The sequence below is a fragment of the Bactrocera tryoni genome, chromosome 4 (assembly GCF_016617805.1).
Source record: "Bactrocera tryoni isolate S06 chromosome 4, CSIRO_BtryS06_freeze2, whole genome shotgun sequence".
NCBI lineage: Eukaryota > Metazoa > Arthropoda > Insecta > Diptera > Tephritidae > Bactrocera > Bactrocera tryoni.
This window is the reverse complement of record NC_052502.1, coordinates 54348677-54362053: the sequence shown is the minus strand read 5'-3', so window position 1 is coordinate 54362053 and position 13377 is coordinate 54348677. Positions and strand designations below refer to the sequence as shown.

The 13377-nt window shown below is 34.1% G+C and overlaps 2 protein-coding genes across 7 annotated transcripts in view; both read left to right on the top strand.

Moving 5' to 3' along the window:
* The window catches only part of LOC120775659, a 137403-nt gene that overhangs the window by 27073 nt on the left and 96953 nt on the right, over positions 1-13377 (top strand). The gene's annotated exons all lie outside the window — the stretch shown is intronic.
* On the top strand, positions 2232-2980 carry LOC120774606. The gene has a single exon (XM_040104334.1). The coding sequence runs from the start codon at positions 2276-2278 to the stop codon at positions 2978-2980; it is 705 nt and encodes a 234-aa protein (XP_039960268.1). The 5' UTR covers positions 2232-2275.

Below are 13377 nucleotides of genomic sequence, written 5' to 3'. Positions count from 1 at the left end.
CTAAAATTAACACTTAAATCTGCACCAGAACTACAATTTTTACTAACACATTTAGGATTTTCACGGATTTTAATACGGGCGACGGGGAAATAGTTTCGGAACTGTTTGCAACTGAAAGGTGACGCCGGAAAGTTTCCAATGCGCAGAGCTGCATTTACTGTCAAATTGTTTGACGCATTCTATTCACTCTATTCAAATGGGAGTTTAGCACGCTCATATTTAGGTAGTGAGTTGTTGTTGTAGTTAAAGTTTCAATGAATTTCTTAGGGACCAGTTGACAATTCTTACCGAGAAGCTATCGGCTAAGTAACCGTTTGATTATCCAAAAGTACTACCAGAAATTTCGGTTAATGTTTTTAAGCGCCAATTCATGAATCATGTTGATTTCCGTGGTAATTCTTCCAACGTATTTAAGTTTCGGTAGCCGTGGCTGTTTAGTAATACGTCCCTAGTCGAATTTTCCATATCTTGTGATAATTATTATGCTTCGGTGCCACCTAGCGGAGAATTTTTTAAGATTGGCTGGCTTTCGGTGCATTAGCATATACATATGTACCTACATATTACGAAAAGTGATAATTTGATCCAAAATATAAATTATATTTATATGTATGTATATATATAATTTAATTTCAAAATATAAATAAATATAATCGCAACGATCGTTTATTATATTTTGATAATAATTAGACTCTGGCGCCATCTACTTTTTAAATTTAATCTCTCACTGAATGCTGAAAATTAACGCACTCCTCATTGTGAATAGAAAAATTTCCAGTTTGACATAAAAAGTACAACACTGTGCTTCGCCATGATCCGCCGCCATTTAGTCAATTCCGTATGAAGTTTCGTGCGCGTCGGATGAAATTTGGTTATTGTGGTAAATATTGAAAAATATAAAAGTTTTTTGTTTCAAATGCGAAAGTTAAGTGATCGGTTAAGTGAAATAACTATGAGAGCATGTTTTCTTTTAGGTTTGTTAGAAAAATGAGGAATTATAGTTTCTTTAGGAAGATCTGTAAGGGTAGTGAGTGCTCGCTGTGCGTTTGCAAAAAGTTAAGTTCCTTGTGTTATTGGAAAAATAAAGAATAAGCAAACGACAGCAGCGGATGTGCAGTGATTTCTAATCTACGGAAAGTGTTTCCTCAACAATTTTGATATGAGACTCCTTTCAGGTGTGTATCCATAAGTTTGTAAGTTGCGCACGCAAAGCTGCTGTTCCTCCTTGATTTGCTTTGATGAGCTTTTTTCGGTGTTTGCAAATTGAAAATCCTGTTGTAGACCTTTTTATACATTCCACATTCTATAACTCACAACATTTTTAGAGTTAAAGACAATTTGTGGTGGCACTCAGACCGTTGTTATTATGATTGCGCTTGCAAGTACTTATGCTTCAAAATTGTTCATTTGTTTCGACAGTTTGGAAGTCAACATAGTGAGTAGTAATAATTAGTGCCAATTATTATGCAAATAAAATATGATAGCATATGCTATTAAGGGTGCATTCTAGTCTAGAAGGCCGAATTTAGAACGGTATTTGGTAATTGATGCAAATTTAGATGATTTGTTTACTTTCTTTTCACGTATAATCATTTTTATTTAAATTTCAAGAGCATACAAAAAAAATCATAAAGTGGCTACTATTTATATTTTGAAAGATCGATTTTTCCAAAGAATTTTTTAACTTTCTCGAAATATTTAAAAACATTAGTAATCAGTTTATGTTCATTCATACAATAGAGAGATACTTAAAGAATATTCATTGCAACGTTCAATTAAATCGGCAGATTGGAATCGGAGATAACTTAAGAAAAACCGTTTAAGGGGTTAGGCTACTATTTTGTAATGTATACAGTCAAATATTTTATTTAAAAAATACAGCATTTTCTAGATGAAGTATAGGGGTTTCAAATGCCCCTGATACCAAATCAGAGGCTTTTGGTCTGGTAGTATTAAAATAGTGGGCTGTATCCGTAAATCCGAGGAAATTTCCGAATAAGTCACAAGTTAGCATAAGCTGCACAAATGTCTTTTGCATATAGTAAAATTAGGGAAACTTGACTAATCAAGCTGCAAGGAACAATAGATCGACAAACGGAACTAAACTCAGCTCTTGATTAGTTGACATGTTTAACTTCCTTCTTTTATTTATTTTTTGTTAAGATTTCATTCCGAAAAGTTTATGCTAACCTGGCAATTATAGTCAAACATATTTACGTTCAAAACACAAATATGTACATAAATATTTTGTTTGGAAACTTTAAATATTTTGGAAATGAAATATTTTTGTAAACTTCTGATAATATTGCTAACAATAAATTCTTTGACAAAATTCTTAAACGGACAGAATGAAGAGGGTGGTTACGGTGATGATGAAAATTATTATGAAGGTGATGGCGAAGGCGAAGATTATGATGGCGACGAGTATGATTATGGTGATGTAGAGTATTTCGATGGTAGTGAGGAGAATAAAATGGAATTATCTGAGGATTGTATATCACTGAAATATCTAAAACTGAAACGAATTTGTGACATTGGTTATCCGGAAGTTTTGGCGCAAAATTACGAAGATATGCTCGTGGATGTGAATGAACCGTATGCTGTTTTCCAATTTCCATATGAGGACACAAATCGCTACTTTTTCACATTTCAAAAAAGCGCTATATTCGATTGTCAGTATTTACAAGTGATTGATGTACGAAACTATAAATGTTTTAATGCATCGGATGTGGTTGCAGATATAGTCTTGACCAAGGGCGTCATGCAATGTCTCAATCACCCATCCGCCGCCATTGATTTGCTCTTGGGCACTTGTTCATCTCAACTGAATGAGAGCGCAGTATTCACCGCTTTGCATTATTCCAATCTGGTAACGTTAGAGCGCAGCAGCACAAGTGGCAAAGAGCATTTGAGAATGGAGTGGTGTTGGCATTTGGGGCTCATGGCATTGTTGTACATTTTATTAGCAACTAAAAAGTGATGCATACAATTTTGAATTAGAGGCATTCGTTTGTAAACTTTTAAGCGGTGATACATTGGAACCAATTTTTCGTATCAAATTAATGCAAAGAATTTCAAAATGATGCTTATATATATTGTGGAAGGTCTTTTAAAATTAATTCCTTGTACTTTAAGACATGAATATAGCTCAATTGTATTCAGTACATGTTACGGGTACAATTTACTCGTTAATTGTGTTGGCAAAAGCTTACCAGGTAGACACCGATCATTTGTTTAGTGTTTGCACATGAACTATTGGTCAATAAAAGTTTGTTAAAAAGACAACAAAAAACTAAAGTAACTGAAGTTTGCTATTAAAGACATCATCATATGTGGTACTACGCGAAAGTTGCTTAAGTTCACTGAATTAAATATGGTTAGGACCTATCACAGATTGCGGAAGATCTTACATGTTGGTAGGTATTTCGAAAATTCAGAAATTTCACTCAGAAATAATTTTAAAGCTTGAGCGTAATCAAAGGGTCACCCTCTTACGAAAGAGTTGAATTTAGTTTTGGAGATATCAACGTGAATGTTAATCGCCCAGAAGTCAGTTAATTTAATTCAAATTAAATAAGCTGACGTTATATAGAAAACAGGTGATCTCGAAGACTGGTCCAGTAAAGATATTAAAATGTCACTAAACTTTTAATACTCTGAACAAGATATATTAAATTTGCTATTTCGTGGCAGAAGGTTTCTCAGTTTTTGAAATCTTTCTTCTTTATTGGCGTAGACACCGCTTATGCGATTATAGCTATAGCCATAGCTTACAACAGCGTGCCAGTCTTCTTTTTCGCTTTTTGTTGCCAATTGAAGATTCCAAGTGTAGCGAGGTCCCCCCTCAACTGGTCTTTCCAACTATGTGGCGGTCTTCCTCTTCCTCTGCTTCCACCGGCGGGTATTGCGTCGTATACTCTCAGAGTTGAAGTGTTTTTATCCATTCGGACGAGATGACCTAGGAAGCGTAACCGCTGTCTTTTAACTTGCTGAACTATATCAATGTCGTCGTATGTATCATACAGTTCATCGATCTATCGAATGCAATTTTCGACGTTACCAATGCGCAAAGGACCATACATCTTTCGCAGAATTTTTCTCTCGAAGACTCGTAACCATATAGCAGGTCTTTGTTCGTCGAGAGAGGATTTTACTTTTCAATTGCCTACTCAGTCCGAAGTAGCAGCTGTTGGCAAGAGACAGTTTTTGCGATATCGATCGAGCATATATCTTTCATACAAACTGAACCATCAAAATCAAGTTCTTGTAAAAAAAACTCTTTTATCTGTACGAAATTTGGTATGGTATAATCTCTGAGCAAATTGTTCAGATCGGATCATTATAGCATATGCATAGGTGGACATGTGTACTCGTAATAAAGATGAGATAATTCTCGTTTTCTTACTGCCAGAATAAATTGTTAATTTTACTAAATTTCTTTAGATGTGTAGACCTAGCCCCTTAACTTTTGTTTCATGTTGCGGCGGCCATTGAGTAGTTTCATATATTATATATTACGTAAGATCTACATATATATGCATACTGTAGAAAGAGCAATTTAATGCCGAACAAAATACCTCCAGTTTGCGGTTTTCAATGAAGTAAAAGTCCATTGCGTTGAAAATATTAGGAGTTAATAAAGAAAAGTTTAGCAAATAATAAAACTGCTTAGGCAGGTATTGAGATAATCAAGAAGAACCGTTCACACGGCAGTCGTTTCTAAGTAACCGGAACATACCCGCATTTTTATCCGATCGAAATCCTCGAAATTACTGCAGGATTGTTTTTTCCCGCTACAACAACAACCAATAAGTATGAAAAGGCTTATTCGATAGGATTCTCGGGATATAAATAAATAAATATAAATTTTGAACAGTGGTACGTTTGGATATATTATAACTTATTTAATATTTAAGAAGCTTTTAGGTAGAGCAGGGGCAATATTTCACCAGCTCACACTACCACTCCTATTAAAACTGAAAACATATAATCTTAGTGTTGAAATTGCTAGACTTGCCTTAGAGTACGAGGCATATACCAGCTCAGAATTCAAAATTGATCTATAAAAAACACTTATTCTCAGAATTGAGCTGAAACTTAATCCCCAAAACCCAGTTAGTTTTTCTGGTTTCGCCTTAGACTGCTAATTTTTATAAGTGTTTTCTAGGTTGATCTGAAATCGAAATATTCTCCAAGGTATTTAATAGTGTCGCTTTTTGGGTGTCGCTCGATTTTTGAGCATTATAATTATCAATAATATTCAACTGTTTAAAGAAGTCTAGCCATTTTTGATATTTATTATATTTGTGCATATGTATTTAGTTCATTTCCTAGCAGGGCACCTGTGCAAGCGTCATTGCATGAAGGCGCCTTGACAAATTTACGGAAATTAATGTGACTTGTTCCGCAAAGGGCCTAACAATGCGTACGAAACGAAAGCAACACTCAACAACAAAAACAACAACAATTGCATAATAGTACAACATAGAAAATTGCGTCTGTATGCCAAACGTGAGGAGGAAAGCTAAAAATATGTCAATGCGAAAAAAATTCTTGAGTGAAAATGGGTTTGCGCTGTCGTTGCCTTCGTTGCTATTGTAATGTTGGCGTTGAAGTGTGGCAATACCGTTCGTTGCTAATGTCAAGAGTGTGTTCAAATTTCAGCAACAAAATATAATTGTTGTTAGCGAACAGGTGAGGTAAACGTTGTAATCTTTGCACACATGTAACGTTAGCATGTGAACAGAACCGTTAGAAACCCTTGCGTTTCGCAAAAGTGAGTTGGTGGCAGAAAAGTTGCAGCTGAGGCTCTTGCAGCAGCAAAGCAAAGCAGTGCGTTTAGTAGTAGATTAATGAACAGTACTTATTTACTATACTTAGTTGTTGTTGTTTTTGTTGCGCCTGTCAGCAGTGATCATGTGCCAATGGCAACTATAATTTATTGGTTTTGTTGTTTGCTGTTCGTGCGGAAATTTTCGAAAAACGCAAAATGCATGCACACAGCTGGGAAAGCATCAACGTGCTGCTACCGTTAGGGAGTATGTAGGTGTGTGGTATGCACGAGTGTTGCATGCAAGCACTAAAGGAAGCACAGCAGCTTGCTGGCATATTGCAACATTTCAAATGTTTGGATAAGAAATCGAATTTCGACACATTCACACGCACACACATATGTATATAAGATAACACATATGTTACAGTTACATATACGTGCTTTTATGGTATAACATTGGCATTGAGGTTTATTGTTTGTGCAATTATGGCATGACAAAAGGTATTTATTGCACTTTCTTTCCTAGTTAGTTTCATATTTCGTGCCACCGCACACCAATATGCTGACTTATTTTCACAACACTCAAACGTCAATCTCTCATATCAAATGTGCTGCTTTTTGAGTGCAAGTGTTACAATGAAAAGCTTTTAAAGTATTTGCTTAGCTGCATGACAGTTTTTTTTTCCGTCATAAATCCGTCTCAGTTCTCAAAATTTGTTCAAAATCTGAAGAATACCAAGTGGGCGGTTCTCCCTCCATATATGAATGTGAACTAGTTCATTATAGCATCGCAATTTCAAAATTTGGTTACAGGTTAGACTAGACTCACAAGCTTTGGCACGCAAAATTCCCATTAGACTTATTAGTACAGTATCAGAGTGTTAAACTTGACTCCTCATACTAACTTAGCACATATATTTTTAATAAAATTGAAAACCTTAGTAATGAAATGCTACTTAGAATTAGAAATCGGTATATACCGTTTTCGTCTCTCGGTATTATGATATGGACTTCCATCTGCCTTAAGAACCTTTTATCTACTTCTTTCATTAGTTTCTAAGGCTCTTTGATAACTATCCGAAATATCTCAAAAAATTTGTTAAGAATGTAGTGTTAAGTCATTCAGTCATTCAGTCATTATGATATCTCTTATCCAATCGATTGAGATTGTTTAGCATAATGGGAACTGGTAACGACGATGAACGAAACCGGCTTGCTCATCTTAAGTATATTCGGAAAATGTGGGTTACACTGTCTTTCGTTAGTCCAGTTGTCTTTAAGGGTTACATGGGTTTCGAAAAATTTAATTTGTTTATTATTGTATTAAATTCTACAATACTTCTAGAATATTGTTCTAAATTTTCAAGCTGATTCGAGTAATTGTTTCGGAGATACAGCCTTGAGAACTTGTTCGCTCGAGGCTAGCTAGGCTAAGTGCGCCGTCTTTAAACGCGTTTTTCTCAGAACTGTGTTTTAGAAGTCGATTGGTATGATTTCTCGTGAACTACTCAACCGATTTTCATGAAATATTACACAGGTCTTTGAGATATTATACAATTCTTAAAGTGTTGAACGAAGTTTTTTTTTTCGATTACAACTATTTGAAAAAAAAAATATGTCGCAACATTTTTATTTTTTTTTTTGTAAAAATGAATGTCAGAAATCCAATTTTCATTTTTTCCCTTCGTCCAAGTTCTAAGTTAAAGTTATAACTAAAACACGTGTTTTTTCACTATAGATAATCCTGTAAGGAATTACTCTGCCAGCGCAGGCGTATCGGAAATGCCACAATGGCCGAGTTTCAAATATTTTTTCCAAAAATTTCAGAATTTTTTTGTTAATAGTGTATGTTTGTAACAATAAAAAATTCTAATGACGTATTTAATTTTTTTTATAAGAAAAAATTTTTGAAAAGGGGCTGTTTTTTAACCGAGGAAACCCATGTAACTCCTTAATGTGGATATTTGTTTTATTAGACCAGAATACAGCTAGAAAGCTTTACATATGCGATAAACTAATTTGGTATAAAAGAAGAACAATCGGTTTATATTGAGTAATTCTGACGTCATGAGCTAAATTGCTCATCTATATCAGCTCCGATTATTTAACATACTTTAAAATCGTACTTTTTGCAAAATAAGCTGATGCTTGACTGTGTCTGTGGTTATACTCGTATATATACATTTTTTTTATTTCTTTGAGCGAACATATTGCTCCAGACAAAGAATTTTTTGTATTGTGAGCACGACTGGCAAAGATATAAAATTGTACAGTTAAGCCGTGAAACCAAATCTGGTGCAATAAAATAAATGTATCTTAAAATATACATACATCTGTAGCATATATACATATGTACTCGTATATGTGCCTTAGGGTGTCCGTCATTTCCCATGTTAATTTCTTTTTTGTCAAAGTCCCTTGAAATTTCAGTTTTTCCTTAAAAATTGGATGCAGCAAAAATAAATACTTTGTTTTCTACTATCATTTTTTCAATCTTTTTTTGCCATAAATTTTACATGCGATTTTTTTGATATTGCAATGCATTCTATATATCCCAAGCAAATAAACCTACAACTTAAAGGATTCTTCTTAGTAAACTTTTAAATTTATTGAACCTAAAATTTGAATGCATATTATGGAATTATTTAATTGTATTTTAAGACTTAACATTAGTAAAAATATTAATTTCGAAAGGAACGACAGCTGATCTCCGGGAGCTCCTCTCAAAATGGACGTTTTGTTGTGACCTCTATATCTCTGAACCGGCTTCTCTGAAATTAAAAAAAAACTAAACAGATTTCTTTAAAGTATTGTTAAATCTACTAATGAATCGAAGGAGTAGCAAAATAATTTTTTTTTGACAAAATTGCGGCTTCTCAAAATAAAATTCGATTTTGAACCAAAAATTCGCCTTTAAATTATTTATAAAAAAATATTTATTGCTGAGAAAAAATCTTCGTTTAATACTTAAAATTATATTTAAGAAGCTCGTGTTAAGACTAATCGGTTTAGTCGTTTTCGAGTAATGTTGATCACCGATTTGGAGAAAAACACTTTTAAAGTTTGGCCTTGTACTTCCAAGCACTTTGAAACGCCTTTTCAGATTTGTGTGTAACTTCGAAAATATTCACCGGAACGATATGAAATTTGCTCTTGGAATCTTTAAATATATGTACTTTAGGAAATAAAATAAAAAAAAATCAATTTTTTTTAAATTCTAACTGTCATATTCTAATACAAAATTTTGCGATCGACAAAAAATGGTCTCAATAATTTTTTCACAAATATATTGCTTCAAAAGTTATACGCAGTTCAAGTTATGCATCTAATGTAGTGAGCATTCATGCATTACACCATGTCGTATGAGTAACACAGAATGTATCAGATAAATCACTTTTATAAATGCTCAGTACTTTTCATGTATAACTCTTTTTTTCTTAGAGCAAAAAATTGTGTATTAAAATATCACTTTTTCAAAGATGTAGCTTTACTTGCTTATGGCGAAATATCAAAAAATTCCAACTTAATACATGAGAATAACATAATTTTTTTAGAGAGAAAAAAATCAACTTGCAAAGTAATGGACACCCTATTGTACACATATGAATATGACATGATTGTAAAGCAGATTTTATACAAATCTTATATGGGGTACTTCAGAAACGAATCGAGCTAAATGTACATAAAATCAGCTAGTTAGAAAGACAAATAAAATGTTCTTATGAACATTTTTGTAATCTCTATTATTCAATGTTGATATAATATGTAGTCGGGGTTGGAATTTCGATGTTCAGGCTGGCGTAACCTACTAAACTCAATCTCTAAAACTACATTGAAGTCAATTGAAGTAATTTAATGACAATTTTCATACGCGCCTAGAAAGACGTCTGTATACGTTAAAAATTATTTTATGTTACTGGTTACATACAGTGGAAAGGAAACCACCATTAAACTGCAAATATACCTAAGTATACTAATTTAATATAAATTTTCGAAAAATCTATTATTTTTTGTTGCTTTATTGGATACTATACACTGTAATAAACATTCAAATTATGACGGTCACTACAGCGTTTCTTGTAGAAAGGGAACAGAGTGGGGAACAGATAGAGACATCTACCTCGTTTTTTGTTTGACGCATTCGTTTCAGGGTTTTTTATTAAAACATTACACAAATTCACATTAGATCTAACAAAACTATGGGAGTGACATTCACATACCACAAATTATATCAAAATGACTGTTAAAGCCGTTGTGAAGCACCCTTTAAACGAAATGAGGCGAGTCACTGTATTTTCGATGTTGTGGCTGCTTTTTCTTTATTTGTACTTTAATTTCGTTTGAAAAACATCCTAAGAAAATATAATTTCATCTCTGTTGTGCCATTCTAAGTACATGCTTTCAAGACTACATATGTTTCTCTATGTATTACATTAAGTATGTATGTATACGAACATGTGCAAATGTAAAAGCACTTTAGCTTTTCGCTATAAATTCACAAATTTCATTTTTGTCAACACATGTACGATTAAATTATGCTCCCAGGGTTGCATGAAATACCGTTTAACAACCGGCTCGTTGAATTTTTCTCCTTTTATCTGAATTATATGTGTATACTTTGAGCGCTCATATGTATGCGGTCGCGTGGGCGTCGTTATAATTTTGTAATATTTGCCAATAATTACCTACTTATATATTTAATATTTCATATATGCAAAATAACAAAATATTGGCGCATTAATGCCGTTATGTTGCGAGCGAAACTATAAAAGGGTAAACAGCATTGTTACTACGAGTAAATTATTAATGATATTAATTATTAAAATTTTAATTTAAATATTGACATTATATGAACACTGACAATAAAGAAGCGTCAATTAATAAAAACATTAAAATTCGTTTGTGACACCATGTGAGTATGGTCAATGAATTGTCTGTCGCAGGTGTTTGTTCAGGCGTCCTATCGCTTATAATTAATAATTCAGTTTGAAAAGAATGTAATAAAGGCAATGTTCGGCAGCAAGTGACCTTTATACTCGTATACATGAACAGTTTACAGTTATTACAAGAGTAAAAATAAATCTAAATAAATATTTATAAAATGCTTTCATCGACAATAGTATGAGCTTCCACTCTCACTGTGGCAGGTGGGCTTGATTATCATTACCAAACTATGCAATAGAGAAGTGAATGCTAGATCTGTGGGCAAAGTATAATAAGTCTATTTAGTTTAAGTTTCGCGCGAGAATCCATTTGTTGAAATATTTTTTTCTGGGTTGGTATAACTGTCGGTGATATCTGTCCCAAATTTAACCTCAAAATAGTCATTCGTATTTAGTATACGTTTGTCTTTTTGAAGTATATAAAGGGCATTCGGCGATTAGTGAAATTATTCAACAAAAAAGTTCCATTAAATTTTGTGTGCGGAATCAAATTTCTGGCGTCGAAACATTCAGAATATTGGAAAAGACCTTCGGTTATAGTTGCTTGTCGTGAGCAAGTATTTTGGTTTGGTACAAATTATTCTAAGAAGGTCGAAAACACGTTGAAGATGAACCTTGTCCAAGACGGCAATCAACATCAGCTGATGATCAACATGTCAATAAGATAATTGAATTGGTGGTTGAGATTCGGCGATTAATAGTCAGAAATCTTACTGGCTTCGTTGGAATCAGTGAAAACCATTTTGAAAGATCATTTGGGATACATTTCCTCGAAAATCAAATTTTGAAAACTAAATTTAATTTTAAAATTATGAAAAAAGTCTTACTATTTTTTGCTCATAATAGTACATAGTGCATATGTCAATGAGCCTGGTATTAGTCACAAAAAACTGTTTTCCTTTTTATTTTTTCCTCAATTCCTAACAGCCTTTTGTATGAGGGATAGCAGTTCTTATCATAAGTTTGGCCAAAGTGACCGTGGGGATATAAATCCGTGCGTTGTTGTGGTCAAAACGCACCTTTTCTCCGCCAATTCGGAGCATTTTTCCTTTGAGATGCTGGCAGTTTCAACTTTCTTGCGAGAAGTCAATCGGTATCTGTTAATATGAAAATACTGACGTATGACAGAAACAAAACTACGATTCCAATTTGGTATACTCGTAGACTGTATCGTTTTTCTTTTTCGCTGTTTGGCGCCAATTGGAGATTCCAAGCATAGCCAGGTCCTTCCGCACTTGTTCTTTCCAACGGAGTGGAGGTCTTCCTCTTCCTCTGCTTCCACCGGTGGGTACTGTGTCGAATACTCTGAGAGCAGGAGTGTTTTCGTCCATTCGGACGACCTGACCTATCCAGGGTAGTCGCAGTCTCTTAATTCGCTGAACTATGTCAATGTCGCCGTATATCTCATACAGCTCATCCTGCCATCGACTGCGGTATAACATCCGAAGTAGTACCTTTTAGCAAGAGTTATTCTGCTTTGGACTTCGAAGGAAACGTTGTGTTTGGTGTTAATACTGGTTCGATGATAGACGAAATTATAAAGGTCTTCGAAGTCAGTCATAACTTCGAACAACAGTGATGTGGGGCCTAGTCGCGAAATCGACGTTTGTTTGTTTGCTGACAGGAGATATTTCGTCTTACCCTCGTTCACTACCAGATCCATTTGCTTCGCTTCTTTGTCCAATCTATAAAAAGCAGATCTAACGGCGCATGCAAAATAGGGAGTTGCCTTGTCTGAAACCTCGTTTGATATCGAACGCTCGGAGAGGTTCTTTCCGATCTTGACGAAGCTTTTGGTATTAATCAACGTTTAACACCCACATTATGTTTGCGGGGATACCAAATTCAGTCATAGCGGCATAAAGGCAGCTCATTTTTGTGCTGTCAAAATTAGCTTTGAAATTGACGAAGAGATGGAGAGTGCCGATCCTCTTTTCACGGATATTTTCCAAGATTTCCCAGTTTGTGAATTGAGAAGAGAACACTTAAATTCCAATTGTCAGGCATGCTTTCGTCCGACTATAAAATATATATTTACAATAAATGATCAACATGATGAGTTGAGTCCTGTTCGTCCGTTCGTATATACGCAAACCAGTCTCTCAATTTTTGAGATATCATAACATATATCTTCCATACAAACTGAACGATCGGTATCAAGTTCTTATATTTTGGTAGAAATGTTTGTGCTTGTGAAGCGTATTATAGCTTCGGGGCAAGCGAAGTTAACGTTTTTTCCCTTTTTTAATTGCTAAATATTTTTTATGAACCACCCTGTAAGTGAGAAATTTCATTCCTAAAAGCTTTTGAAATATTCTATCAGCAAATATTAAAAATTCCTTTCTGAATGTATAATGTTACAGCAAAATATACACACCAACATAGCCCTAGTGATGACACATGTACACAAGTCAAGCTTCTACGCACGCACATTTGACTTTGCTATAGAAATAAATATATATATTAAGAGCCGTTTCATAAATTCTTTTGCAACCTGACACAGGTGTATTATGAGTTTTCATTTATAATATTCTTGATTTACTTTTTACCTCGTATTCCACTCCACTTCACTTTACTTATGAATTAAGGTTTTAATAAATTTAATATGCGTCAACAACTCGTCTTTGCTGTTGTGAGTGTTTGTCGTTATATGCCTTTCAT

Excerpts from the sequence above, each read along its gene's own strand:
- LOC120774606 (XM_040104334.1), top strand. The coding sequence starts at position 2,276 with ATGAAATATTTTTGTAAACTTCTGATAATATTGCTAACAATAAATTCT.